Source organism: Pyricularia oryzae, chromosome 5, assembly GCF_000002495.2.
Source record: "Pyricularia oryzae 70-15 chromosome 5, whole genome shotgun sequence".
NCBI classification, from domain to species: Eukaryota; Fungi; Ascomycota; class Sordariomycetes; order Magnaporthales; family Pyriculariaceae; genus Pyricularia; species Pyricularia oryzae.
In genome coordinates this window covers 4,399,703-4,426,375 of record NC_017852.1, presented here as the reverse complement: position 1 = coordinate 4,426,375, position 26,673 = coordinate 4,399,703, and the positions used below count along the sequence as shown (strand labels likewise).

Below are 26,673 nucleotides of genomic sequence, written 5' to 3'. Positions count from 1 at the left end.
TTTTTGCATATGTATTCTGCGTTCACGAAGGCTAGCGACTGGCTATAAGTATCCGAAGCACATCCATGACATCATAGCGGCCTTGGCTCGAAGGAGGAGGTCAGCTAATACAAAAGGTGCTCGGCGGCCATCACAAGGGATATACAACCCCATCCTTCTTCTCGGGCTCAGGAATCTTATTTCGACCTCATGTCTCCATTTATCACACAATGAGCACCATAAACCTGACCTACTTCACATGCACCCTCGGGGAAGCCGCCCGGTACCAAGCTTCAGCCCCCGATGGACAAGAATCTTTCAAGAGCGTGCTCGAGATGATAGACAAGCAGGCCGAAGCGATACCCGGAGTACCGGCTACAGGATTCGCCGACTTTTTCTGCGATGGTGCTTGTCCTGGTATGGAACTTGATGCACCAATGAACAAGCGAGAAGCTTGCGCACAAACAGCGCCCAGCCAAGTCACCTTTCGCGAGCTACGCAATCTATCGTTGCAAGCGGCATGGACCCTGTCGACTGCTCTAGATGCAGGCAATGAGACAAGAGAGTCGCCTGAAATCGTCGGTCTGATCTGCAAAACGAGCCTTGATTTCCTCCTAACGTGGCTGGGTCTCGCACGTCTCGGCTGCGTCGTCTTTTTCATTGCGTAGGTGAAGCAAACTACCCAATACATCTTTTCGAAGCTGACAGCTAGCGCACAACAGACCACAACTGGATTCTCGAGCTGTACTCCACCTCTGCCAAAAGTCGCAAGTGAAAAGGCTTCTCGTCCAGCCATCACTTGGTGCAATGGTAGACGACATTAAGGGCAAGATCAATGTCCTTGAGATTCCCCCCTACTCATACAATTCAGCGGCAGGGGGCGGGTTGCAACAACCAACGTCACGACCATCCACCACATCTCACATCTTTCACTCATCTGGCACATCTTCAGGCCTACCGAAGCCCCTTCCACAAAGCCAGCACTGCGCTGTTGGGGCACTCCCTCGCCTGTCTGGAGCCAACAAACCTGCAACGTTCACCACGACGCCGCTCTACCACGGAGGTATAGCAGATTGCCTCCGGTCATGGACAAGCGGTGCGATGATCTGGCTTTTCCCAGAGTCCAGAATCCCAATCACGGGGTCCAACGTCCTGAAGGCGGTACATTTCTCTCGAGAGCACAGTTCCGGGGCCGGCGTCAAGTACTTTTCATCTGTACCGTACGTGCTACAGATGGTGATGGAAGAAGGCGAGCAAGGGTTAGACCTCCTGAAAAGCATGAGCTTGGTCGGCTTTGGCGGCGCCGCGTTGCCCACTTCTATCGGCGACGACCTGGTGAACAAAGGCGTGCGACTCATCTCGCGCATGGGAAGCGCCGAGTGCGGATTCCTGCTCTGCTCTGCCCGTGACGATTTTGACACAGACAAAGAGTGGCAGTTCTTGCGGTGCAAGGTCGACGACGATATGCTGGCCTTTGAGCAGCGGGATGGGGGACTTTTTGAGCTGGTAGTCAAACCTGGATGGCCACTCAAGGAGCATGCTAATCGGTCTGACGGGTCCTTCGCTACGGCTGACTTGTTCGAGCAGCATCCTACAATCATGAACGCATGGCGCTATCATTCGCGAGCTGATACGCAAATCGCGCTTGATAACGGCAAGAAGTTCGATCCGTCGCCAATCGAGGATGCTATCCTGGCCCAAGTCCCGACCTTGCTGGAGGGCGTGTTGGTGTTTGGTGCTGGTCGCACCTATCCCGGAGCTCTCCTCTTCTCCAAAGAGGGCCTGGCCGATAGCAGCAGCGTCATCGACACTGTGTGGCCAGTCATGGACAAGGTCAACAATTCCTCACCAAGTCATGCGAGAATATCGAGAGAAATGCTTGTCCTAGTGCCCAACACCAATGGACAACCGCCACTAGAAAAGAGCAGCAAGGGCACGATTATGCGCGGCAAGGCAGAGAAGCAATACTTGAGATACATCGAAGGCGCCTACACACCGGCAGTCACAGACGAGAAGAAGGGTGTCGGCGTTGAAGACATACCTGCGTCTGTGTATCAAAAGTTCACGCAAGTAGCAGGGCGAGAACTGGATTGCGACGAGGATCTCTACCTGCAAGGTGTTGACTCGATGGCGTGCAGTCAAATCAGGCGACTGATTGAGGCAGAGATCATGCCCGTTGACAAATCAAAGCTGCCGATGAACGTCATCTATGACAATGGCAGCATCAACAAGCTTGGAAAGTTTCTTCAGGAGCTCATCAGTGGGTCTGCCATTGCCACGACAGCAGACGATCAGACAATTGCCAACACGATGCAAGAGCTCGCTATCAAGTACTCAAGATTCGAAAGCGATGAAAGCGCAGGCCAGACCAGCCAGCACCAGACACAAGTTGTCGTCTTGACCGGCGCGACCGGCACTTTGGGTGCACACATTCTGCATGAGCTTCTATCCGACAGCAGAGTGACCAAGACTTTTTGTCTTGTGCGCGCCAAGGACCCAGCGACAGCTACAGATCGAATAAGAGAGTCTCTTGTTCAACGAGGCTTTGCAGATTCGCAGGTGCATGCCGACCGGGTAGTCTGCGCGCCTTGCGACCTCACACGCCCAGATCTCGGCCTATCCGAACTTGATCGACAGCGCATGACAAAAGAAGCAACTGTGTATATACACGCAGCGTGGCCTGTCAACTTCAGTCTGCGTCTGGCGTCCTTCGAAACCCAGCTAGCCGCCTTGCATAATCTGATAAAGATTGCCGTCACCAACACTGCACGATTTTTCTTCATCAGCTCCACCGCAGCTGTAGCTCAATCATCCCACACCCTCATTCCAGAGGAGCCATCCTGTGACCCTAGGGATGCAGCACCGCTAGGCTATGCTCAGTCCAAATGGGTCGCGGAGCAAGTTTGTGCAGCGGCACAAGAAGCATCCCACCACGTTGCGGTTATCAGAGTTGGGCAGCTCTGTGGCAACAAAAAGGGTATCTGGAATATGAGCGAGGCATGGCCACTAATGCTGTCAACAGCCAAACTGACTGGCTGCCTTCCTGACTTGAAAGACGAGGTGCTTGACTGGCTCCCTGTCGATCAAGCGTCACAGGCTATACTGGACATTGCCATGCAAAGTGAAATGTCACAGGTGGCGAGGGGGAAGGGTGTAAAGGTATTCCACGTGCTCAACCCGCATCGAACACCAAGCTGGACTGAGATGCTGCAGTGGCTTCAAGATAGCAAACAGGCGCCTCAATTCGAGACTCTGATGCCTCACGTCTGGATGGTGAGGCTGGAAGAGGTTCTGAGGGAAAGCGACCATTCTTCAAAAGCACTGTTACAATTTTGGAAGGACAGGTATGCGAGGCGGCCAGTGAATGGGGTGGGATACGGAGGCATGCAGACCAAGCCATCTTTCCGCGTTACCGAAGCCCAAAGAGCGTCCAGGGCTATTTCTGATATAAAGCCGCTGGATCAAGAGGCTATATTAAATATGTGGGGTTGGATACAAACTAATAAGTTGGGTTCCGGTGGGGCGTGAAGCACATGTACTATCTCATTAGTCACTGCCACACGACCCAGCCTCCATTGGGTTCCGGTCCAATCGATAAAGCTTCGATTATATTCTATAGTGACATAGTCAGACAAGACAAAAAACTTGTTCTTAGAGGCCAGCAATGCAAATCTTCAAGTGTTGAAAATGACATGACAAACTCGGTGGCTTCCAAAGCACAAACGCACCCCCAATCCCTTACATCACCCTCCCCCTACCCTTGACCCCATTCACCCTTGATCCTCCTCAACAAGAATACCCTCTCAAGGCGACTCGTCGACGCCCCCTCCCTCCCTCACGTCGTTGGCGGAGCCCACCTTGCGCAGGCCGACGACCGACACCACGGCGATGGCCAGGGTCAAGGCAAAGGCGGACCAGAAGGCCGCCTTGTAGCCCTCAAACAGGGCCCCGGAGCTCTCCTTGTCGTCGAAGCGCGAGTGCTCAGTGACACTGTCGGCGATGATGCCGATGGCGGCTAGGCCCAGCGCCGTGCCGAACTGGGCGACCGTATTGAAGACGGCGCCCGCGAGCGCTTTGGTGTCCTCGGTGAAGACCTGGCTGATGACGATGAGGCCAACGCAGAAGAGCACGTCGGCAGAGAGCTGGTTTTGGTGGTTGGAGGATGCGGAGAGTGGTTTGTTAGTCTTTGTGAACGGAGGGACAAAAGCCCATGGGATGTGCGGATAATAAGAACTCACCGGGTGTAAAATCTGCGCAGGAAAGGCCGCATACCAGTACGGCCACTCGGGCCTGATCAGGGCCATTATCAGCGGCGACCCGGCGCAGAGGATGGATGTGCTGAAGACGAGCCACATGGCCGAGACGCGGTCGATGAAGAGGCCGATGACCAGGTTCAGAGCCGCGCCGACGATCATGGACGGCAGCAGGCGGATCGAGGCCTGGAGCGGGTCCAGCAGCTGCACCTTTTGGAAGAAGAGGGACGTGTACAGCTCCAGGACCTGCATGACGGCGTACGACATCATGACCATGATGCAGACGCTCGAAAAGGTGATGCTCCGCCACAGACCGTTGGGGATGAGCACGGGCAGGCCGCGCTTGGCGGCGTGCCTCATCCACCACACAAAGACCGGCATGAGCAGCAGGCTGATGACGAGGAGGGCGATCACGACCGGCGTCCGGATGGAGCTCCGGTCCTCGGACAGCTGCACCAGCACAAAGGCCAGCATGGCAAAGGCGGTCGACTCGATGATGGCGCCGGGCCAGTCCACCTGCGTGCGGACGCGCTTCCAGGACGGGCTGACCAGCAGGCTGTCGGTGGGCAGCAGGAACAGGCCGATGGGGAAGCAGAGGGAGATGGTGGCGGCGGCAAAGTACCAGGCAGGCCGCCAGCCGACGGTCTGGATGAAGACGCCGCCGAGGACCAGGCCGGCGGAGAAGCCGAGGGGCTGGCCGAGACCCGTGCAGGCAAAGGCAAGGTTTCGCAGGCGGCCGGGCGCGATGGTGTTGCAGAGTATGCCGACCGAGGTGGGGAGACACATTGCCACGGCGACGCCCTGCATGGCCCGGAACATGGTCAGCTGGATGTCGGTGCGGGCCAGGCCGCAGCCCAGGGTGAAGCCGCTGAGCAGAAAGGTGCCGAGCAGGAAGACACGCTTGCTACCGACGACGTCGGCCAGGGTGCCGGCCACGATGAGACAGGCACCGGTGGTGAGGCTGTAGACGGACAGCGGCCAGTACATGGTCTGCGGGGGGATGTCGAGGTCGCGCGCCATGGTCGGGATGCCCGTGGTGATGAGGCCGGTGCTGATACTGGTCATGAAGGTGACTAGGGTCAGGTATGTCATGATGCTGTACGCCTTGCCCTTCTTGACCCAGCCCACGTGCAGCTGGTTTGACCCCATGGACATGGTCGACACCGCCGACATGGCCCGCGGAGGGCCCGGCGCCGTGAAGCCCCTCGTTGACTGGCCCCTAGCTGTGTACGACCTTGCAAACACATCCGATCCAGACCGCGGCTGCTGGGCTGACTGCTTCAGCACCCCGGGGCCGGGCCGCCGCGCCCCAATGGTGCCGTACGTCTGCTGGGTCTGGCCATTCTCCGAGTTGAGGATGGCTCCTTCAGACTCCGAGGTACTGGACAGGTTGTTGGGTGCTTGACTCATGGCGGACGGTTCTTTGCTGTCGGGCATTTGTGGCCTGTGGCAAAAGAAAATGGTCAGAGGCAGACGGGTTCTGTTTTCTTTGCTTCTTTTTTTTTCCCCGTGCTTCTTGTCTGTTTCTTTTGTTGTATGTTTTTTTCTCCAATGACCTATCTAATGTGCCATCAACCCAGACGGTAGTCTCGGGCAAACGGCGGCTCTTGATCACGTCAGAGCCCTACGGGATGAGGGGATTGCGACCAAGTCGAAAAAGGTGCGGCCTTGAACGCAAAGCCTTTTGGCACTGCAGGTCAGATTGCCGATCAATCAGGACTGTTTTCTTTTTTTCCTCTATTTTCTTTTCGAATGCATGCAACCTGCGAATGTCGGCGACTTGGTCTGGACACGAGGCGGGAGGATTGACCTTGCGGACCACCTATCAGTTTGCAGCAGACGAGGCGAGAGCGGGGGTGCTTACGCCCTATCTACCTTAGTAAGTAACCCTAGTGAGGCAGGTAGGTTGGACGGCGGCCTGGGGGGGGGGGGGGGGGTTTGTGAGTGCCAATTCGACAGATGAGGAAGTCTTAACGCCGCGAGCAAGACATGCAGCGAAAACGAAACCGGTGAGAGGCGACAAAGGTGCACTTTGTATGTTTGGTTGTGCAACAACGTATCCATGGGGGTTTTGGGGTTACACAACGTCAGATACAACTAGGGGTTGGCCTTATCGAATGGAACCTATTGGTTGAGACAGCCTCCCTTGCTACCACCAGAGATGAGTAACTCGCAGAGCTGATCGTCGCCGTTTCTAGGGATTTTGTGTGTTGCACGAAACAATTAGGCTACTTGCCCCGGACCGACATATCATATAACGCCTTGACCAGGCGGCCTCTTTACGGAAGGATGCAGTGTCCTACAGGATACATGCAGATTTGGCGATGCAAACAAAGCTCCCAATCTTGTAAATTGTGACTTTGTTGTTACCCTGCCATTGACATCAGATGTGATCGAGGCGGCTGACCCAGGACCAAGGGTGCAGCGGAGCAATATCTCCGGATGTGATTGATGACGCGCTAAACTAGGTAAGGCTAGATGGGCATCGATCTCTGGGAGAAACCCTGCTGATAATTCTGTAGGCAGCCCAACTTGGCTCCTATGCTACTAATTAAATTGCAACCATGGATTATTTTGCGGGGGTTAGCCACTCCCTCCGAAAGACTGTGCCTCGATGGTGCTGCAAGTCTTTGCGGGGAAAACACTGCAAAATTCCTTTGACAGCCGTACGACGCAGTTGAGGAAATTATGCCCAGATGGAGACATGATCTTCAGAACCGGCGAAACATGTTACATACCCTAAACTATCGGATCTCGGAGACTCTCTAGACTCCAATAGAAAGACTAGCTTGGTCTATGACGTCGTTTAGGGTGGTCAGTCATACCCAAAGAGAGAGAGAAAAACAACAAGACGGTGATGACACACAACGTCGCATCCGGCCAACCACTGGCGTACCATTGACAAGCATTAGGCAATTCATACTTTATTGTGTGGGGAAAGCTTGACTGTATTTCTGCCACAGTTATAGGCCAGACTCACAAGCCACTACAAAAGCTAGCCTAGAATAGAAAAATAGCGCCGCCTTACAGCGCCTCGGCCCGTGCCTTTTCCTCCAGCATCTCCTCAATGTACCCGTTGAGCCAGTACTCTTTGAGTCTCTTGGGGTCCATCTTTCCGGCTCCCTCGACACGCCCAAAGCACTTGCCCTCCCCGGCTCCGCACCAGCAGTCAAAGGGCTGAGCCAGGATCCATTCGGTGCTCGGGTAGAAGAAGGAGAGCATGTCGCCCTTCTTAAGGGGGCGGTCGCGGTTGACGCGCATCTCCATGCGCTCCATATCCCATTCGAGTGTGGGGCTGATTCATATCAGGTGTCTGTCAGTCAAGATAAGAGCTGTTTTCGGGGTGTCCAAACCACCAAATAAGTAGAGGCCTGGAATTTTCAAATGAGCACTCACGCGCAAGAATGGTTGACAAAGTGAATTTTGGAGTTGAGCTCCAGGTGCAGGTCTCGCCCCGCCTGCGTGGTGCTGTACGACGGGGGAGACACGGCAGTAACCCCCGTGATGCGACCAAACATGGCACCGGCGGGGAGGTCGACCAGGGACTCGGCCCAGGACCGGAATGATCCGCCAGCCGACTTGACCACCATGAGCCGGTCGAGGTCCGGGTTCACCCAGGCAGGAAGCATCGCCGCCTTGTCATCACTGACGACGTGCTTCTTCATGGTGGGGTGCTGTTCGAACGAGTGCAGCTTCACCGCCTCGGGGGCTTCCTGGACCAGCACAGAAGGGGCCATGATGACTAAGGTATATGGGACGGGAAGAGTCTCGGGTTTGATGTGAAGGTAGTGTGTCAAGGGCTGTGGTCTGTGTTTTTGAGGCAGGGAAAAGCTCAGATGGTAGTGATGGGGACGAGTGATATCTGGGCAGGTCGGACTGGAAACTGAAGGGACTGGACGAGGGTTCTTAAAGATGCGCGTAAAACGAGGACTCTTGCCACAGACTTGATACAAAGTTGAGAATATCTAGACGGGATATCCAATAGACCCTGAAAATCCGTTTGCAGCTTCTCGGAGGTTGCGCCGATCATAACTTCTGGAATCTAGATTCACCTCGGTCACGTCGCCCCCGCATTCGAGGCATGTCAGCATGCACAGGTCGTGGTTAGGCCGTTAGATAGCGCCGAGCAGAAATTAATATCTGGACCCCTAGGACCGGCGACGGATATCGGTCCTCTGGACCCTGAGATCGGCTATCGGGGGTTACACAGCCTAGATACTGGCGTTGGACACAAAAGCCCGGCCAGATACATATCGCGGCTGTCGGACATGCTCCGAATATGCTTAACCCCTGACAAGGAAGCCCCCGCGGAAGGTAAGATCGGGACAACACAGCTTCTGGGACGCAGTCGCGTATCTCATGAATACTTCCCTCTCAGTCATCGCAATCTTACATGCGTGAACATGTCCTCTGTTATCTCTGTAACATTGTGTCTCGAGCAATCCTAGTGGCTACAGCAGTTACACAATTTCACCTTTGCATGTGTAATGGTTCTCTTTGGCCTTGACACGTAACGTTTTCGAAACAGGAGAATGCTGGGCAATATGCCCATATTTTAGCCGCACCAAACGGAGTAAATTTTGTGGTTTACCATGTTGGCTAAAAAACGGGCCGGCGTCTAGCTCCTAGGTGAAGCCAGGTCAGGGTTCGTGACGAAAACATCATGGGGAATACTCGCCTTCTCATTGGGGATACAAGTCTCGAGGAGGGGGCGATCTCGAATCCTTCGAGATAGTCTGAGGAGGTCGACTCCGCTCACGATACTGTACTCGTCAGCTCTGCCTCAAATTTACCCCTGGTACGAAGGACTTGGGGTTTTCAAAAGAGGAAAGTCAGAACCATAATGGCAAGATTGTGATCATGCTGAGTACTTTTGTTCGCCGGTCACATAGACGTAGTCCAGTCGGGCAAAGCGTGGGCTCGACCTGCAACGAGCAACATGGATTTGGATATCAAAACGTTATAATTAGGGGTTCGTCCAAGCTACGGAGAGTCGTCGGTCAACCGTGTTCAAATTCAAACGCCCCAACGAATCCCATCCCTGAAGCGTCTTTCTCAAACATCACAACAACTCTTCCCTCTTGTCTCAATGGCTTCCAAACCCAACCCTTATGCGTTCCCCCTCAAGGTCAAGGAATATGCTGCCGCGCCCGTGCCTTCTATGGAGGAATGGGAGACAATGTGGAAAGCATGGGACTGCGTTACCACGCAAATGTTCCCGCCTGAGGCCTTGATGGAGCAGCCCATCTCCCTGAGAAATCCTCTCAAGTTTTACGTTGGTCACATACCAACATTGTAAGTGCCCCCTTTGTGGTATTAATCTACCAGCTAAGATACGAAAAAACAACCCGCAGTGACTGACAAATTTGACTCTTTGTAAGCGAGGACATTCATCTTAGTAGGGCCACAGGCACGGCCCTGACTGAGCCTTCGTCGTATGCTCAGTTCTTTGAACGGGGCATCGACCCGGATGTTGATGATCCCACGCAGTGTCACGATCACAGCGAACTGCCTACGGTCTGGCCAGATCTTGAAGAGATGCTCGACTATCGAGAGAAGGTCAAGTTACGTATCAAGTCTCTGTACGAAACTGGCTTGGCGTACAAAAGCAGATGTGTTGGGAGGGCCCTCTGGATAGGGTACGAGCACGAGGGTAAGTTGTGTCGATCCTGGAGTATTGTTTCCGAAAACAAAACTGAAACCACCTCGCGTCCAGGCTTGCACCTAGAGACGTTCCTGTACATGTCACTCCTGAGCCCCAACATTAAGCCGCCTCCTGGCGTGCCGCGTCCAAACTTTGAAAAGATGGCCAAGCTTGCGGTCGCTCGAAGAGTTCCAAATCAGTGGTTCAACATCCCAGAGCAGGAGCTTACCATCGGTTACGAAGATCCGGAGAGTGACGACGGTCCCAATCGATACTTTGCGTGGGACAACGAGCGAGAGCCGTACGACGTTCGAGTCGCGGGCTTCGAGGCTCAGGCCAGGCCCGTCAGCGTGGGCGAGTATGTAATCTACCTGGTCGATGCTGGAAGACAGGATAGTTTCCCTGCCACCTGGGTGCACATGGATACGGTGACAAATACGCAGGTCGATGATCATGCCGTCAAGCCCCTCAACGGGTTCTTGAGCAGCCAACCCGACGGACCCCTCAACGAGTCCGATCTGCAATCAGATGGCTCCCTCAACGGAGCGCAATGTAACGAGCATGTTGCCAGATCCCTCAACGGGTCATCAAATAACAAGGTCAATGGATCCCTCAACGGCTCCGACCCCCACCAAAGCAGGCATTCAGAAGAATCAGTCCAGTCCTTCATCGCCAGCCACGGCATCCGGACCGTCTGGGGCCCCATCCCGCTCGCCCACGCCCTCGACTGGCCGGCGACGCTATGCTACAACGACGCGTCCAGCTACGCGGACTGGGTCGGCGGCGGCGTGCGCATCCCGACGATGCACGAGGTTCGGAGCATCCACGAGTTTGCCGACGAGCAAAAAAAGAAGAGGCACGGAGTCGAGACCACCACCCGGTCCGGTGGGCCCGCCAACGCCAAGAACAAGCAGATGCACACGGACCCCGAGGCAATATTCACCGACCTGACCGGCGCCAACGTCGGGCTGCAGAATTTCCACCCCGTGTCCGTCACTCACCGCGGCGGCGAGCTGTGTGGGCTCGGCGACCTGGGAGGCGCCTGGGAGTGGACGAGCTCGCTGTTCGCGCCGCAGCCCAACTTCAAGCCCATGGATATATACCACGGCTATAGCTGTAAGTGCACTTGTTGTGTTCTGCGTGTTGAACGAGGTCTTCTAACACCTGCCAAGACGACTTTATGGATGAGAAACACATGGCCATTACCGGTGGGAGTTGGGCTTTACCTCCGCGCATCTCGGGACGCAAAAGCTTGTGAGTATTCAGTTTTTGTCTCTGGTGACATCATCCGGCGAGCATTCGAGAATACAGATTAACATGTCAAATTTGTCAGCCAAAACTGGTGGCAGAAAGGCTACTTGTATCCTTGGGTAGCAGTGCGTTTGGTCAGAAGTTTAAAGAACTAGATCTAGACTAAATAAGCTTCGTTAGATCTTATTCCATTAGTATTTTACAATTGTCGACGGAAAAGTACTTATCCCAAATCTTTGGCCGGCGGAATTTGTTCGATTTCCGTTCATGTGTTTTGTAAACACCAAAGTTTAGTTCAGTTAGGTGTTACAAACCGGGATTGGGGAAGTGATTAAATAACGTTGAGAGCAACCAAGTGTTTATTGCCTCTTGGACACGCGGGTGCTTTGTAATCACCCAGTCTCGACGGCATTTTCCCCGCGGATAAACCAACGCGCGCTTATTCCCGATTCACAAACAGCTTCGCATGGTACCCCAGGGTACGGGCAATTTGCCCACCCGAATTTTCCCCCATTTGCCGCGACTATTTTGGGGCAAAATCGATCATCCTAGCCTAAAACATATAACCTTTTGCAGATCCTTATAACAGCAGAAACCCGTTTTGGTAAATGCGTAGCAATTTTCGTATAAAGTCGTTCTCCGATTCATGTGCTTTCACACTGCCGAAATTGTTAAGGTTTACCCCTCAAACTCGCTTAAGAATTTAGACTTTTTCAGAACCTGGATTTATTGAAGGCGTGCAGAAGCTAGATATATACGCATGGCCCGATTTTACTGAACAGATACGCAATGATAAACATGCATAGTGCGATGGTTGCGTGTCGCCATCAAAACAAAGCTCAAGCTGGGGTGGGAACAGCGGCAAAGGGTTTTGGTAGGGAGGTAGATAGATACCCTTACCTAGGTAAGCTAGGTACAAGGTGGGATGGGTTTGTATTCGGGGCCCGCGATGAAACCGCGAAGAGCGAATACATAAAGGTTTGAACATAGTTAAAAAGGTTTAACTTCTTTTTTATTATTATTTTTATTTTATAACAAAAGTCAAGATTGAGGAGACGGCAATTGGTGTCTGGTTCTATAATGTTCGAATTATATTGTTCGGCGGTGTCGATACCCAGACATCACCAAGTGGAAGACGCCATGGAGCAAAACATGCCGCCGATACGAAAGCAACGTTCTCAATTAACTCCCACAGCCTGCGTCCGATGCAGGGTAAAAAGGGTACAGACCCCGCGCTTGCATCCCTACAGGTGGTGGCGTCACTGGCGTTTAATTCGAGGTTACTAAACTGTGAATTTACTAACGCATTCCGCTCGCACAGATCAAATGTACCGGAGAGCCACAAGGTTGCCGCACATGTGTCAATAAGGATGCCGAGTGCATTTATCCAACCTCCTTATCGTCGTCATCGTTAAGGCAGCCGCCGTACTACGGTCAGCAGATACATGCGGCTACTACCACAACAAGCGCCGCCAACGCGGCCCTCTCGGGGGTTCATTCAGGTGGCGACGCCAGGTTTATCCACAAAGAAGCTAGGGGGTGGCGTAACATGCTGTTGATGCCGGATGCAACCGGCGGAACCATGGACCTTGATCTGTCACAGCTGCTGGCACAACAGGCGACTGAAGTTTTCGACTCCAACCTGGATCACGCCACAGAGTTCTTTATGCCACCTTATCACGACTGTCTACCGTCACCTAGCAAGGAACAGGATCAGCGCAGCCCCAAGCGGCTCAAGCCATCTGCGAAAACTGGCATGATCACATCGGAAGACAGTCGCAACGACGCCGGCACAAGAATTTGTGGATCGGCTTCCGCCACCGATGCTGGCAATAGACACATGGACGGCACCACCTGCTTCGAGAAGCTGCTTGAGGCATTCGAAGCTATCGCTTTGGAGACTGCCCAGCACAAAGCATGCGCTGGTAGCGATAGGGTGTCCCTCGACCAAACGACTGCCCCTCGACAGGTCAGCAACACGAGGTTAAACAGCCGACTGTTGACCTGTCAAACGCATCTCATCCATGTCGGTGAAACCTTGTTGGAATGTCCCCAGTGTATGATTGGTAGTCTGCCGACGACGATGCTTGCCAATTTGGCCGAGACGATTCTTGATTCGATCGATTTGGTCCTCTCCACGATTGAGCAGGGATCCCCGGGCCCGGGGAAAAGCAGCAGGAGCAGCAGGAGCAGCAGCAGCAGCAACTCAATACACCACCCATCGAATGCGCACACTCCAGGGGAGGAGCTCGTAGGTGATAGTGGAGACGAAGGTGGGTGCGCTGCAGAGGGTACCGAGGACGCGGCGGGGCTATCGCTTAAACTTTCTGGTCCGGCGGATTATGTCCTCAATCACGAAGATCAAAAGCTTGTCCTGAGGGCGTTGCTGGCCCGCCGATTGGTTCAGGTGGAGAGCCAACTGGATCGGCTCCTCCCGATAACCCGCACGAGGTGTAAAGCGGGACAGCAAGCCCTTCTGCAAAACGTACGCGCCAGGTTGAAAAAGTACAGTGGCTTTTACCAAGGGAGCGGTGCATTCAGTTGCCATTCGTAGCGGAAAGGCCTGGTTCGATAATTCGCTACAAGTCAGTAGCAGGAAAGTTGGGATAATACCGTCTGTATGTGTATAGACGCGGTTTACGCGACCATGTTAATAAGACTGAAATGGATAGAAATAGATTAAGACAAAACACTGAAATCAACACCACAAACCAGATTGACATTGACTTGTAAATAACCTAACCTTCAATCCCCCCATTTCGAGCCATCCTCCCATCCCGCCAAGTTTAGCCCATCGAGACGTTGTCTTGGTTGGCTACCTCAAGGACTTGTTCATAGCCACAAAAGCATCGCAGACTTTCTCAATCAGGTGGTCGACTTCGCCAGACTCGCAAAGCCTGAGGTTGGCCGTGACGCCAAGGCGGAAATTCCGGCCGTCGGGCTCGGGGAAGGCCACAAATTCCATGTCGTGGGTGGTAGGGTCCGGCTGGAGAATCAGCAGCAGGTCCTCCCCCGACACGGTCGACTTTCGCATGCGAATCTCGGGCGGAATGTGGTGGATGCTGATGGTGCTGTCGCCGATGGTGCTCTCGGGGTGCTGTTCAAAATTCATAAAGGCGGTAGCGAGACCAAACCTGTCGGCGTCGGATCTCCACTCGACGCCTGCGTTTTCCTTGATGTCGTCAAAGGTGATGGCCTCGTAGGCTAAACCCTCGAGGTACTGGTCCTGCACCTGCTTGACCAGGGCCCTGGGTTCGGCACCCTCGTCGACGCCGACGATGCGCACGGGCATCAAGTTGCCGCAGTGACCGACCAGGTTGTTTTGAAGATGGGTTGGTAGGAACTGACGGCCAGACACCACGTTGCCGAAGAGCAGGTCGCTGCAGTTTGTTTCTTTGGCAATCACCGTGGCGCAGGCCGCCGTGAAGATGGTTGCCTGAGTGATGCCGCCACCCAAGGGGGCCTGGGCTTCTGGGGGGATGTGGACGACGCGGCTCATGAAGGCGGCACGGTCGACGGGCATCAACTTTCGCGACTCTCTTATGCTCTGCATGACCGTGACGGAGGAGCCTTGCAACACCTTGCTCCAATGGGAAATTCCCTGCTCCCGGATCTTGGACAGAGATTCGAGATAGAGGGCGAAACGGGGCGATGGCGGAACGGCCAAGTCCTTGTAGAGCGAATGGAAGGTTTTCATAAAGGGCCCCAGGCTCATACCATCCCAGATGGCGTGGGACATGCGGAACATGAGCCGCAGCGGCCCGTCTCGGGTCCGGAGCAGCGCTACGCGGATGAACGCCTGGCCCAGGTTCGGAGGGTTCTGCTTGTCCGCGGCTATTATCTGCTGAACGGCTGGCTCAAAGTCGGTCTCGCCCTCTGGGAGCTCCAAAGTCTCGACTGGCTCCTCCAACCGGTCCAGGACGACCTGCCAGAAGCGACCTTGGGCCCGCACAATGACGGTCCTCAACGAGTCATAATGCTGCATGACCGCCTCAAAGGCCTCGATGACGCGGGAGGGATCTGCGCCGGCGGGGAAGTCGACGGAAAACGTGTTGAAGCTGCGCGGCTTGCCCGTCGGGGGATCGTTGGCGTAAAAGCCCTGCGTCGTCGAGGCGGGATACACGTCCACGACCCGGTCGCGGTACTTGTGGTCGAGACGAGGGCATATCTCGGACTTGACAAAGTGCTGCACGTCGTCCACCGGGCACAGCTGGAAGGACTCGTACTGAGATGCTGGAGGGTCGCTGTCATCGCCGGTGCCGTTTTCGCCGTCTACCAGGGTCGACGCATCAAGCTGCGGGAGACTGCTGGCCATGTCGCGTGGCACCGGGTGGTCAAAGATGGTCTTGACCGTGATGTGCGTCTTGAAGCGACGGCTGATGCGCGCAGCCAGCTTCATGGCACCAAGCGAATTGCCACCGAGCTCAAAGAAGTTGTGGGTGACGCCCATCTCGGTTAAGCCGATCGCATTGGCAAACTCTTGACACAGCGCGGCCTCGACCTCGTTGCTGGGCGCCACGTAATCCCTCTCTACAGCCTCGGACTGGCGTTCGACCGAGACGTTCTCTGCCATGACTCCAAGCTGCTTGCGGTCCAGCTTGCCGCTGGCGTTGAGGGGCCATTCTTCAAGCACGACAACCCGCACCGGAACCATGTAGGTTGGCAGCACCATGCGCAAGGCCTTTAGGGTTTGCGACTCGATGCTGGATGCTGCTGCCGCCGCCGCCGCCGCTCTGTTGTCACTGCCGTGGAGCCTGATAAAGCCCACGAGGTCCGTGTCGCTGCCTGGCTTTGACAGGCCGACGACGGCGGCGCTCTCGACGGCCTCGTGTGCTGCGAGCAGGGCGGCTTCCACCTCGGCCGGCTCCACCAGGTGGCCCCTGATCTTGAGCAGCTGGCCCTCGCGGCCAAAGTAGTCGATTTCGTAGTCGTCCGGTCGCCATCGCACCCTGTCGCCCGTCCGGTAAGCTCGAACGAGACGGCCTTTGATGGTCACGTCGACGAAGCGGTCTCGGTTCAGCACCGGATCGGCGTAACCCCTGGCCAGCCCGTCGCCGGTGACGACGAGCTCCCCGATGACGCCCGGCGAAACGATGCGCTGCTGCGAGTCCATGACCACGGCGCCGCTGTTGGTTATGGCGTGGCCTATGGGGATCCCAGCCGGGTAGACGGTCGTCTTGTCAACCTCGTAGATGGTGCTCAGCATGCCGTTTTCCGTAGGGCCGTAGCCGTTCAGCACTGCTCGGGAAACCAGCTTGCTGGCCTTCATGGCGTCGCCGGGGTCCATCTTGTCAGCGACGCTTATCAAGACGGCTAGCCGTCTGATTATGTCCGGGGCGTGGGTGAGACATTGTCTGATGAGGGCCGGCGTCAAAATGGCGACCGAGACCTTGTTTTTCATAAACACCTCCTCGAGCTGTCTGCTGTCCAGCAAGGTGAAGTGGTCAACGCAGACCAGCGTGCCACCTCTCAGCAGGGCCGTCCATATCTCCTGGACAGAAACGTCAAAGCCGAGATTGCACACGTTTGACACCACGGGCGACTCGGGAAAGTAGTCACAGAGATTGCTGTCCAGGGCGATTCGCAAAATGGCCCGGTGTTCCAACATGACGCCCTTTGGTTTTCCTGTCGACCCGGATGTAAAAATTGTATATGCCAGGCTCGTTGCAGACGGACCGGCCATATCCAAGTTCAAGTTTTGGTCGCCGGCCTCATGCTCACCCGACTCGACAGCGTCACCTATCCTGACCAGCTCGACGTTTGCTATGGCCTTGAGCTCGGAGGACTGTGGGACTTGGGCACCCAAAAGAACCAGCTTCGAGCCCGGGACGCACGACAAGATGGTGTCGATGCGACCCGGTGGGGCGTTGACGTCGAGAGGGATGTATGCGAGGTTGGCCTTGAGGACACCCAGAAAGGCGACCACTGTTTCGCAGGCCCGTGGCGATAGCACGGCCACCAGAGCCTCGGGGGCCAGATGCCGCCGACGCAACCACGAGGCCAGCCGGTCCGACTGCTCATCCAACTGCTGGTAGGTGAGCGAGTACGACAAATCCGTGACGGCCGTGGCGCTCGGCTTCTTGGCCACTTGGGCGCGGAAGACTTCAACCACGTTGGAATCGCGCGGGTAGTCGTTCATCTGCGGCTCCAACATGCCCAACTTGTCGAGACGTGGAACCCCATCTGTCAGAGGGATGGCGGCAAGGGACAGCTGCGTGTCGTCGAGACAGCGGCGGAGAACCTCCTTAAAGTTCAAAACCAAATTGCTGATGGTTTCAGCCCTGAAGAGATCCGTGGAGAACATGACCTGACCCTTTAGCCTACCGACCTCTTGGAAGACGTGGAACTCGACATCCATCTGGGTGATGGCGGTCAGGGGCAACGACTCGCTCGCCAGGCCCTCGAGTTTGATCTTGCCGAGGTCCTGCTGCGAATGCACGGCAAAGAGGATCTGCGCCAGGGGGTTGCGCGACATGTCCGTAGACCCGGGCATCATGGTGGACACGACGCGCTCAAAGGGCACGTCCTGGTTGGAGAAGCTGGCCGTCGTAGTGTTCCTCACCTGCTGGGCCAACTCGGCAAAGGTCTGATGGCCGCCGACGGGGATCCGTATGCATAGCGTGTTGACAAAGAATCCCATCAGGTTCTCCAGCTCGGGTCTGGAGCGGTTGGATATGGGCATCGCTATGGTGGCATCCGCGGCTCCTGTGAGGCGGTAGTGGGCGGCACGGAAAACGGCCAAGAGGGTGGCAAAAGTGGTAATCTGGTGGGTGCGACTAAAAGTGCGGAGACGATCGTAGAGCGGCCCGTCAATCACAAAAGGCACAATATCGGCCCTGCCAGACAGCATCGCGGGCCGGTGGAAGTCTGTGAAAAGTTCCGCCGGGGTGCTGTCGTGCAAGGTTTTGCTCCAGTATTCGAGCTGGCGCTCATGCTTAGCCAGTTCTGCTCCTTGCTTCTGCCACGCTGCGAAATCGCGGTACTGGATTGGCAACGGTTCGACGGTTGACAAAGGGTCTTGGCTCCGGAGCGCTGCGGCGTAAAACAGCTCAAGCTCCCGCGTCAAGATTTCGATTGACCCACCGTCGTAGATGATGTGATGCAGAATAATGACTAGAACATTGTCCTCTGGTCCGTAACGCAACAGAGAGGAGCGCCAAGCAGGCTCCGAGGATAAGTCGAAAGGCTGGTTTTGCATGTCCTTGATGGCTTGCGTCAACGTTGAGCTAGGTGCCTTTTCCTTGTCCAGGGCTCCGGCCGGCACCTGGTTTTGCCATGTGGTCATATCGACAACCTTGAGAGTTGTCTTGAGCTCAGATGCCGGGTGAACAAACTGCATTGCCACGCCATCATCGCTTTGTTTGAATGTAGTGCGAAGCGTCTCGTGTCTCTCCTGGAGGCTGGCCAAGGCACTTTCAAGAGCTTCCATGTTGAGCGGGCCACTGAGGTGCACAGCCAGGGGTATGCGTACGCTGGCGTCGGGGTTGACCTGCTCGATGAACCACAATCGGTTCTGGCCAAAAGACAATTCTGTCGGCTGGCGGTGTCCCAGAGATGGGATGGGCTCATCAGGGGTTGATCCTCGGCGGATAATGGCTGCCAGCTGGCCGACGACAGGACGATCAAAGACGTTCTTGACCGAGACTCTGGTGTCTAGGCGGCTGCTAAGGCGCGCTGCCAACCTTTGGGCCAGGAGCGAATGGCCACCAGCGGTGAAAAAGTTGTCGCTAACTCCAACCTGAACGCCGAGAACGTCGCTAAACTCCTCGCAGAGAATAGCTTCGACCTCGTTGCGTGGCTCTACCCGTTCGCCAGCGGTCTGGGTCTTGGGTACAACATGGGCCATGCTCCTCAGCGCCTTTCTGTCAACTTTGCCATTGGGGTTGAAGGGCATCTTGGCCATGACGACGATTTGTGCGGGCACCATGTAGGAAGGCAAGATGGTGCGGATGCTCTCGTTGATGCTGGCGACGATACGTCTGTGTTCTTGACGCTGCAGCGGGCGGTTGGCGAGAGGAAGCGACTGGGAGCCCGAGGCCGTGGTATCGCCGTCGACTGGGAACCGGAAGCGGACATTCCTGGAGTCACGGTAAAACACTGCATCGATACCACCCTGCTGAGATCGCTGCCGTGCCCAGCTCAGGCCTACCCGCAATCCCGCCTCTTGGGCAAGTTCGACGAGGTCAGCTGCCGACAACGACGTGGAGCTTTCCGCACGCGATCTGGCTAATGCGACCCAGTCTTCTGACTCGTCATCTTCTTCTTCTCCTGCTCCCTGTCCATTTTCACCTTCCAGCACCTTGACGAGATGCCCCTCGGCGATATTCTTGCTGTTGGGAATGTTGCACACTGCGACGAGTGGCGGGCTGTCGTCTGACGGCGAAGTGCGCCCAGCAGCAGCGGACTCCTTAAGCAGGCGCACCAGAGACTCGCGGTCCATCCCCGATGCTGAAAAGTCGACCCACTGGGCCGCGTTGATGTCGATGAGATCCGAGCCCGCGGACTCTGATGATGTCTTGTCGTCTGCTCCTTGCTCTGCCTCCCGGACGTGTACGACAGCTGCAAAACGGTAAGCGCTCAGCTCATTGGTCGCCCTCATGACCTTGGGCAAGATCTCGACGTGCGAGACCCGAGAAGAGAAGCGCTTGGCCAGCGCGGTGAAAAAGGCCGGATCCACCAGCAACTCTTCCTCGCGGTCTTCCAACTCCATCACCTTGCGCCGGACCGCGGCTTTGGTGGCTGCCTCGCCCCGGCCGAGGGAGCGAAGGGCCCGACTGACGAGGAACTGCCTGTTGAGGGGGTATGACCGCAGGTCGCCGAGGACAATGCGACGGGCGCCCGGCATGGATGTCAGGGTCTCCATGACATCGGCCAGGTAGTCTATAGTGGGGAAATATTGAACCACCGAGTTGAGAATGACCAGTTCGGGCATGGAACTGGGCGAGGATCCTTGGCATTGCAGGATCCGGCTCGCATCAGTAGCGGTGCCGACGTGGACTTGGGCTTTGCCCCTGAGGGTGGGAATCGAATCGATGGTCTTGTTGACAAACGTAGCTGCCGTCTCGGAAGGTTCTAGACCTGCGTAGCTCTTGAGACCCTGGCCCAGGTTGAACAGTATCATTCCGGAACCTGTTCCAATCTCGAGCACATGGCCGGCTGGTCGGTGGCCATCCAGGATGGTACGCATGGTATCGTCGAGCCACTCTGTCATCTCGTCGAGCGGAATGGCACTGCCATCGTACATGGATTTCCAACCCAAAAAGTCACGACCAATGGCTGAGGCCTGGACTGTGCTCAGTTCCGTGTACAAGCCAACATCAAAATGCTCACTCCAGCCCTTGACCTGCTCCTCAACTTGGCTGCTGTCGCCAAGCTGCTTTTTGCCTTGGTCTTGTTGCTGTGTCTGCTGGGCAACAGCCTTGTCGTCAGCTACCACGAAAGCGACCAGTTCCTTTTCTCCCTCGTCCTCCCCTTGCCGCACCACGACCACGGCGTCACGCACCACGGGCAGCGCCAGCATGACCTGCTCCACCTCGGCTGGCTCCACGCGGTGGCCGCGGATCTTGACCTGCATGTCCATGCGGCCAAAGAACTCGATTTGCCTGGCCTTGGGGCTGACTCTGACCCGATCGCCGGACCTGTACGCCCGTGTGAGGCCGCGGCTCTCGAGGTCGATGTGGATAAAACGGTTCTTGTCGAGGGCCGAGTTCGTATATCCTCGCGAGAGGCCGTCTCCGAACACGACAAGCTCGCCCATGACGCCCGCGGGGACGGGGTTCTGTTGCGAATCCATGACCACCAAGCCGTCGTTGCTCACGGGTCGACCGAGCGGCACCACCCCGCTCGCGAGCTCGTCCTCCTCGTCGATGCGGTAAATCACGTTCAAGACGCAGCACTCGGACGGCCCGAGGGAGTTGTACAGGTTGGCCACCAGCGCCCGCGCCTGCTTTGCGTCGCGCACGTCGAAGCGGTCGCCGGACAAGATGAGCACCTCGAGCCCGGCCAGCATCGACGGCATCCTCTGCAGGATCTGCTTGACGAGGACGGGCGAGAGCAGCGCAGCGGACACGCGCTCGCGGGCAAAGACTTGAGCCAGCGCCGGAATGTCCAGCGTGGTCAGGTAGTCGATGCAGACCACGGTGCCGCCGTTGAGGAGCGGTGTGTACATCTCCCACATTGACACGTCAAAGGAGATGTTGGCAACGTGGGCCACGGCTGCTGCCGGTGGGACCTTGGCCACCACATTGCTGTCTTTGACCAATCGTACAATGCTTCTGTGTTCGAGCATGGAACCCTTTGGCTTTCCGGTCGAGCCAGACGTGAAGATTATTGCAGCCAGGCTGGTGGCCGTGGGGTTTCCAGAGTCTGTCGCCGTGAGCCCCTTTTCATGGGCGCTCTTGAGGGCGTCCTCTATCGCGACTATTTCGGTATCCGGTAGGTCGTCAAGCCCCTTTGGCAGAGACACCTTGGAGCCAAGGAGAACCAAGGACCTGCCGCCATACTCTGCTGTTGGTTGGGTCTTTGTATTCACCAGCTTTGCCGACGACAACATGTGCTTGATGCGTGTTGTACTGTAGTCGACGTTCAATGGCAGGCAAGCCAGATTGGCCTTGAGAACACCAATCATGGCAACGAGGGTTTGGCAAGACCTGGGTGAGAGTATGCCAACGGGAGTTTCGGCAGGTATGCCTCTATGACGCAGCCAGGCGGCCAATTTATCAGACTTGTCATCGAGTTCGGAATAAGTCATGCGGCCTGCCGAGTCGCAAGCAGCAATGGCGTCAGGAAAGGCCGCCACCTGCTGGCGAAAAATGTCCACAATGCTCGAATCTCGCGGGTATGGCGTCGGCTCAATGTCGAAGATGGACAGTCCCGGGATCTCGACGAGCGGCAGGACCGATATTGGCGTCCGGGGTTGCGCAAGGCCCTGGCGAAGCACTTCCTGAAACACGTCGACCAGGGCCTGCGCCGTCTCGCGCTCAAAGAGATCCGTCGCGTACATGGCGTGGCCGGTTATCTTCTTGTCTTGTTGCCGGTGGAAGAGGTGCATCTCGAGATCGAACCGGGTCGTGCTGCCTACGCCTGCCAGGCCCCCGGTCACCGGCTCGACCTCCACGCCCTCTAGCTGGAGGGTGCCGATGTCCGGGCCCGAATGCATGACAAACGAGAGCTGCGCCAGCGGGTTGCGCGAGGTATCCCTCTCTGCTGCGGGGAGCACCGCGTTGACAATGTGCTCAAATGGGACGTCTTGGTTGTCGAACGCGGCCATGATGGCTGGGTGGACCTGGTTTCGGACCAGGCTCTCAAAATTATCTTGGTCGCCGTCCACAAACGTGCGGATGCAAAGGGTGTTGACAAAAAATCCGATAAGCGGCTCCAGCTCAGCGTGCGTCCGGGCCGCCGTGGGGACGGCAATGGTGGCGTCTTCGGCCGCCACAAGACGGTAATGCGCGGCACGAAAGGCTGCAAACATTACGGCGAAAGGCGTGGTTCTATGGAGCTTGGCAAATTCTATGACCTGCTTATATGTCCGGCCTTGTATGCTCAGGTCGATCACGCCAGCGCGGCCAGAGGGCATTGTCGGCCTTGGGCGATCGAGCAACAGTTCGGCGGGGGAGCTGTCGGTAAGCTGTCCTTTCCAATACTCGAGCTGCTTCCGCTGCTTCACGGTCTGCTCGGGCTGCCTCTGCCACACGGAAAAGTCCCAATACTGGAGCGGGAGGGGCGGCAGTGGAGAGTTCAGGGGCCCCATCACAGCGGCCGAATACAGCTGGGCTAATTCTTGTCTCAAAATGTCCATGGACCAGCCGTCCGAGATGATGTGATGCATGACAATGGAGATTACGTTGTCGTCATCAACCACTCTGAACAAGCATACCCTCCACGCAGGATCTGATGTGAGGTCGAAAACCTTGGTCTGTTCCTCTCTCAGAGTAGCAGCAAGGGTGGCCTCGTCGACGTCCACAATTCGGAGCTTCTTGTGGCGCATAGGATGAACCACCTGGATGGCAAGACCATCCTTGTCCTCAAAGGTCGTGCGCAGCGTTTCATGTCGCTCCTCGATGGCGTTCAATGCAGCTTCGAGAGCGTCGATTCGGAGTGTACCACGCAGGCGCATGGCAACCGGCGTCAGGTACCACGTCGAGTCGGGGTTGAGCTGATGCAAGAACCACATGCGGCCTTGCGCAAACGACTGCTGCACTGGTCCCTCATGCGTCGCCGCCATGACGGGAATTCGTGATGCTGCGGCTGTGGCGGCACCAACTTGACGCTGTACCTTGTCTGCGAGGCTGGCGAGCGTGGCGCCGCGCATCAAATCCGTCACCTTGAGCGTGACACCTTGCTCCCTCGCCAGGTTCACCAGCTTGATGGCAGTGATGGAGTCCCCTCCAAGGTCCAGAAAGTTGACCGAGTCGGACACTGGGACTTGTGGGTTCAGGTCAAAAGCTTGCGACCAAGCCCGTCGAAGAGCAATCGCCTTTTCAGAGCCCAGATCACCATTGGGTTCTGGGATGGCCACTATGGCCGACCCCTCCTGGGCAGCAGTGGACAAGAGCCTGGCGCCTATAGCCCTGAGATCTTTACGGCTCGTCTTCCCTGTAACCGTCTTGGGGAGTTCCTTCAGACGGATAAAGTGTGTCGGCACGCAGTATTGGGGGAGGACCTTGAGCAATTTCGAAGTGATGGACTGCCTCGCCGCACTGTCTGCGATAACGTAAGTTTCCTCAGTCCTCTCCTTGTCGCCCTTGCCCAGTGGGCCCGTTAGAAAGGCCACCAGAGTCATTCTTCCGTCTGGCCTCGGGATGGCCTCGACGATGGGTATGGGTGTATCGCTCGGAAGGAATCGTCTCAAATTAGTTTCCACGTCGCCCATTTCCACTCGTTGCCCTCTGATCTTGACCTGCAAATCGCTGCGGCCAAGGTATACGATGGACCCGTCGGACTTGTAACGACCCAGGTCGCCCGTCCTGAACATCCTAAAGGGTTCGGCCTCGTATGGTGCGCCTCGTTCACGGCGCCATTTCGGCGCCTCTTGCAGGAAACGGGATCTGGCTTCAGCCGACGACGAAGGAAGGTATCCAAGCGCAAGACACGGAGTCTCCACCGTGATTTCACCAATGGCACCAACCGGCGCAAGTTTACCAACATCATTAGGGTCGGTGAGCCATATGCGGAGGCATACGGTGCGGGTGATGATGTGTGGTTCTGGCACGGCCGGCTGGACCCTATGGACGGCGGCCATTCCGGAACTCTCACTGAGCCCATAGCCGTTGAAAAGCCTCACTTTGGACGCCCACGCGTCTCTTGTTGCGGTTGACAATGGTTCTCCTCCCACCACCAACGTTGTTAAACTGGGAACGTCTTCCGGACGGAGACTGCTGATGAATGATGGAGTGAAGATGGCCCAGTTGGCTTTGCTCCTGTTGATAAAGCCTGCCGTATCGTTGATACGCTCATCCGCCGAAGGGATGCAGACGCAGCCCCCATGTCCGAGCGTAGCAAACGTCTCGACGAGGGACGTGGCGAATGCATAAGAGGCAAACTGAATAGTGCGCGTGGTATGGTCCAGGCCCAACGCTGGGAAGAGCTCGCTCGCCGACGAGGTGAAGCTCCAATGCGCAACCATGCTGCCCTTGGGTTCGCCTGTGCTACCGGATGAAAATATGACATATGCCAAGTCGGAAGGTTGCGGCTTGCGTGTCTGTTGTTTGAGTTTCCTTGACCCTGAGTCCTCTGGTGTTTGAGGAATACGTTCGACAAACTCCTGGTCGAGGACGATGCAGCGGTCAACAATGGCATTCAGGGTGGCCCAGTTGGACTGCGAAGTAAAAGCAAGCTTCGCCGACGTTTGCTCGCACATGTTTGCGATCCTGGCCGGGGGAAGCGATGGGTCGACGAGGGTGAAAGCTAGGCCGGCCTTGTTCACCGCCAGCATCGCGGCCACAGTCCATTTGGATCTTTCAAAGCAGAGAGCTACCACCTGACCAACCTCCACCTCTCCGAGGGTCAGAATGTGGTCCGCAAGGTCCGACGTCACTTTGTCCAGTTGGGCATATGTCCACTCGCCATCCCAGGAACTTATGGCAATCGCATCAGGGAATTTGCGTCCGTATGCCAAGGCGTAGTCGTGAATGCAAATTTCGTTTTTCTGCATTGGCGTGGAGTTCCAACTGCTGATCTCTTCCAGATCTGACGGTGTCGTTGCGTTGAGCTTTGATATGGGCAGTTGAACTGAACCAGTCTGAAGCTGCTCGATTAAAAGGCCCAACTGTCGTAGCACCCGAGCCACCTGCAGGCCGTCAATAGCACGATCATCATATTGAGCTCGAATAAATGTCGAGCCAATGCCCATATAACAATCGATCAACAGGGCTCGGTCGCTGGCGATTCCCAACGCGCCGGTCGTCGCGCCAGCAGACGCCGCAGCCTGCGCATCGGTTTGCCCGGTGACAACAACTCTGAGGACCGTCTGAAACCCACAGGCAACCGATCCGTACTCGCTCATATGTCGAATGCTTTCGAGGTCGAGAGTAGAGGCGTTAAACTCTTGGATGGCCGCGTCATCAGCCGCCACATGTCGGAGGAGGTCTGCGCCTTTCAAATCACTGTCGCAGTTGATACGCGTCGGCACGAGAAGCCATTCCGGGCGCGTGCCTGCCGACTGCTTTGGATCATTTGCAACGGGATGAGGCTGATTGATCGCAATGCCGAAGAGTGCTTCGGATGAGTTGCTGTATCTTGAAAGCAGGACAGCTAGAGCTGCGCGGGGGATAAAAGCCTGAACTGCGGGCTCTAGATCCGCTGCTACTGCTGTGTCGTATGATACAAAATGCTCCGACTGTCTCTCAGGGCGCAAAACATCAATGCCGGAAGAGGGGAGTGTAGGAAACACCGAGGCCTCTAATCCCTCGAATTTCTGCCTCCAAAAGGCTGTAGTTCTGTCGGATACTTGGTCGTGGTTGCTTGCGGAAAGGCCTTGATGGCTGAGGATTAATTCGCTGTCGTCAATGGATCCCATATTGGATGCTTGTGCTTTCGATGGCAGGTAAAACTAAGGTATTAGAGCGGATACAAGGGATCTCATATGGAAGGGTTACTAATTGAACCAGAAAACAGCGTGTAGCACTGGACCGTTTGAACCAGTGGAATCGTTTGTTTGCTGTTTATCGTCTAATTCACGATACAGGAAGCGTTGAGTAATATGTAACTAGTTTGCTGCTACAAGCGGATTCTATTCATATAATTCAACGAGACGTTTTGTCTCGTCATCATATGCTTCCGGCCAGTCGGCAACATGTTGAGACAAACTTTCGAGAGTGGCTGATCATCCTGTATACACAATCCTGGCACCAGAGTTGCTCTCCCCGGCTCTCCGCAGGCCCGAAGGCCCACTCCGGACCGTACCGGAGTGCGGTCCTGAATCATGGTGACCCACTTCCGAACTTAACGCTTCCGACAATATGGAACCTTCTCCTCGCTACTGTTTGCCGAATCGAATTCCTGGTCCCGAATGGATTTTGGCTTTTTTTTCGGAATTCCTATGCC

The 26,673-nt window shown here is 56.0% G+C and overlaps 6 protein-coding genes across 6 annotated transcripts; 3 read left to right on the top strand and 3 right to left on the bottom strand.

The window, feature by feature from the left end:
* The first annotated feature begins 170 nt into the window (after positions 1-170).
* On the top strand, positions 171-3,642 carry MGG_00017 (L-aminoadipate-semialdehyde dehydrogenase). The gene is made up of 2 exons (XM_003719081.1): positions 171-643; positions 702-3,642. Exons 1-2 carry the CDS (start codon positions 210-212, stop codon positions 3,505-3,507), a joined length of 3,240 nt encoding a protein of 1,079 aa, XP_003719129.1. The 5' UTR covers positions 171-209; the 3' UTR covers positions 3,508-3,642.
* MGG_00018 (uncharacterized protein) lies at positions 3,560-6,063 on the bottom strand. The gene is made up of 2 exons (XM_003719080.1): positions 4,218-6,063; positions 3,560-4,121 (listed from the first exon to the last, which is right to left on the bottom strand). The coding sequence occupies exons 1-2, from the start codon at positions 5,667-5,669 to the stop codon at positions 3,783-3,785; spliced, it is 1,791 nt and encodes a 596-aa protein (XP_003719128.1). The 5' UTR covers positions 5,670-6,063; the 3' UTR covers positions 3,560-3,782.
* A 1,193-nt stretch (positions 6,064-7,256) lies between these two features.
* On the bottom strand, positions 7,257-7,750 carry MGG_00019 (uncharacterized protein; the record flags this gene model as incomplete). Its single annotated transcript, XM_003719079.1, has 2 exons — positions 7,257-7,527; positions 7,629-7,750. The coding sequence occupies 2 exons, from the start codon at positions 7,748-7,750 to the stop codon at positions 7,257-7,259; spliced, it is 393 nt and encodes a 130-aa protein (XP_003719127.1).
* Positions 7,751-9,321: 1,571 nt separating this feature from the next.
* On the top strand, positions 9,322-11,134 carry MGG_00020 (uncharacterized protein; the record flags this gene model as incomplete). The annotated part of the gene is made up of 5 exons (XM_003719078.1): positions 9,322-9,527; positions 9,614-9,885; positions 9,949-10,304; positions 10,389-10,992; positions 11,049-11,134. 5 exons carry the CDS (start codon positions 9,322-9,324, stop codon positions 11,132-11,134), a joined length of 1,524 nt encoding a protein of 507 aa, XP_003719126.1.
* A 1,133-nt stretch (positions 11,135-12,267) lies between these two features.
* MGG_00021 (uncharacterized protein) lies at positions 12,268-13,681 on the top strand (the record flags this gene model as incomplete). Its single annotated transcript, XM_003719077.1, has 2 exons — positions 12,268-12,339; positions 12,449-13,681. The coding sequence occupies 2 exons, from the start codon at positions 12,268-12,270 to the stop codon at positions 13,679-13,681; spliced, it is 1,305 nt and encodes a 434-aa protein (XP_003719125.1).
* Positions 13,682-13,942: 261 nt separating this feature from the next.
* Positions 13,943-26,146, bottom strand: MGG_00022 (bassianolide synthetase; the record flags this gene model as incomplete). The annotated part of the gene is made up of 1 exon (XM_003719076.1): positions 13,943-26,146. One exon carries the CDS (start codon positions 26,144-26,146, stop codon positions 13,943-13,945), a length of 12,204 nt encoding a protein of 4,067 aa, XP_003719124.1.
* Positions 26,147-26,673: the final 527 nt, after the last annotated feature.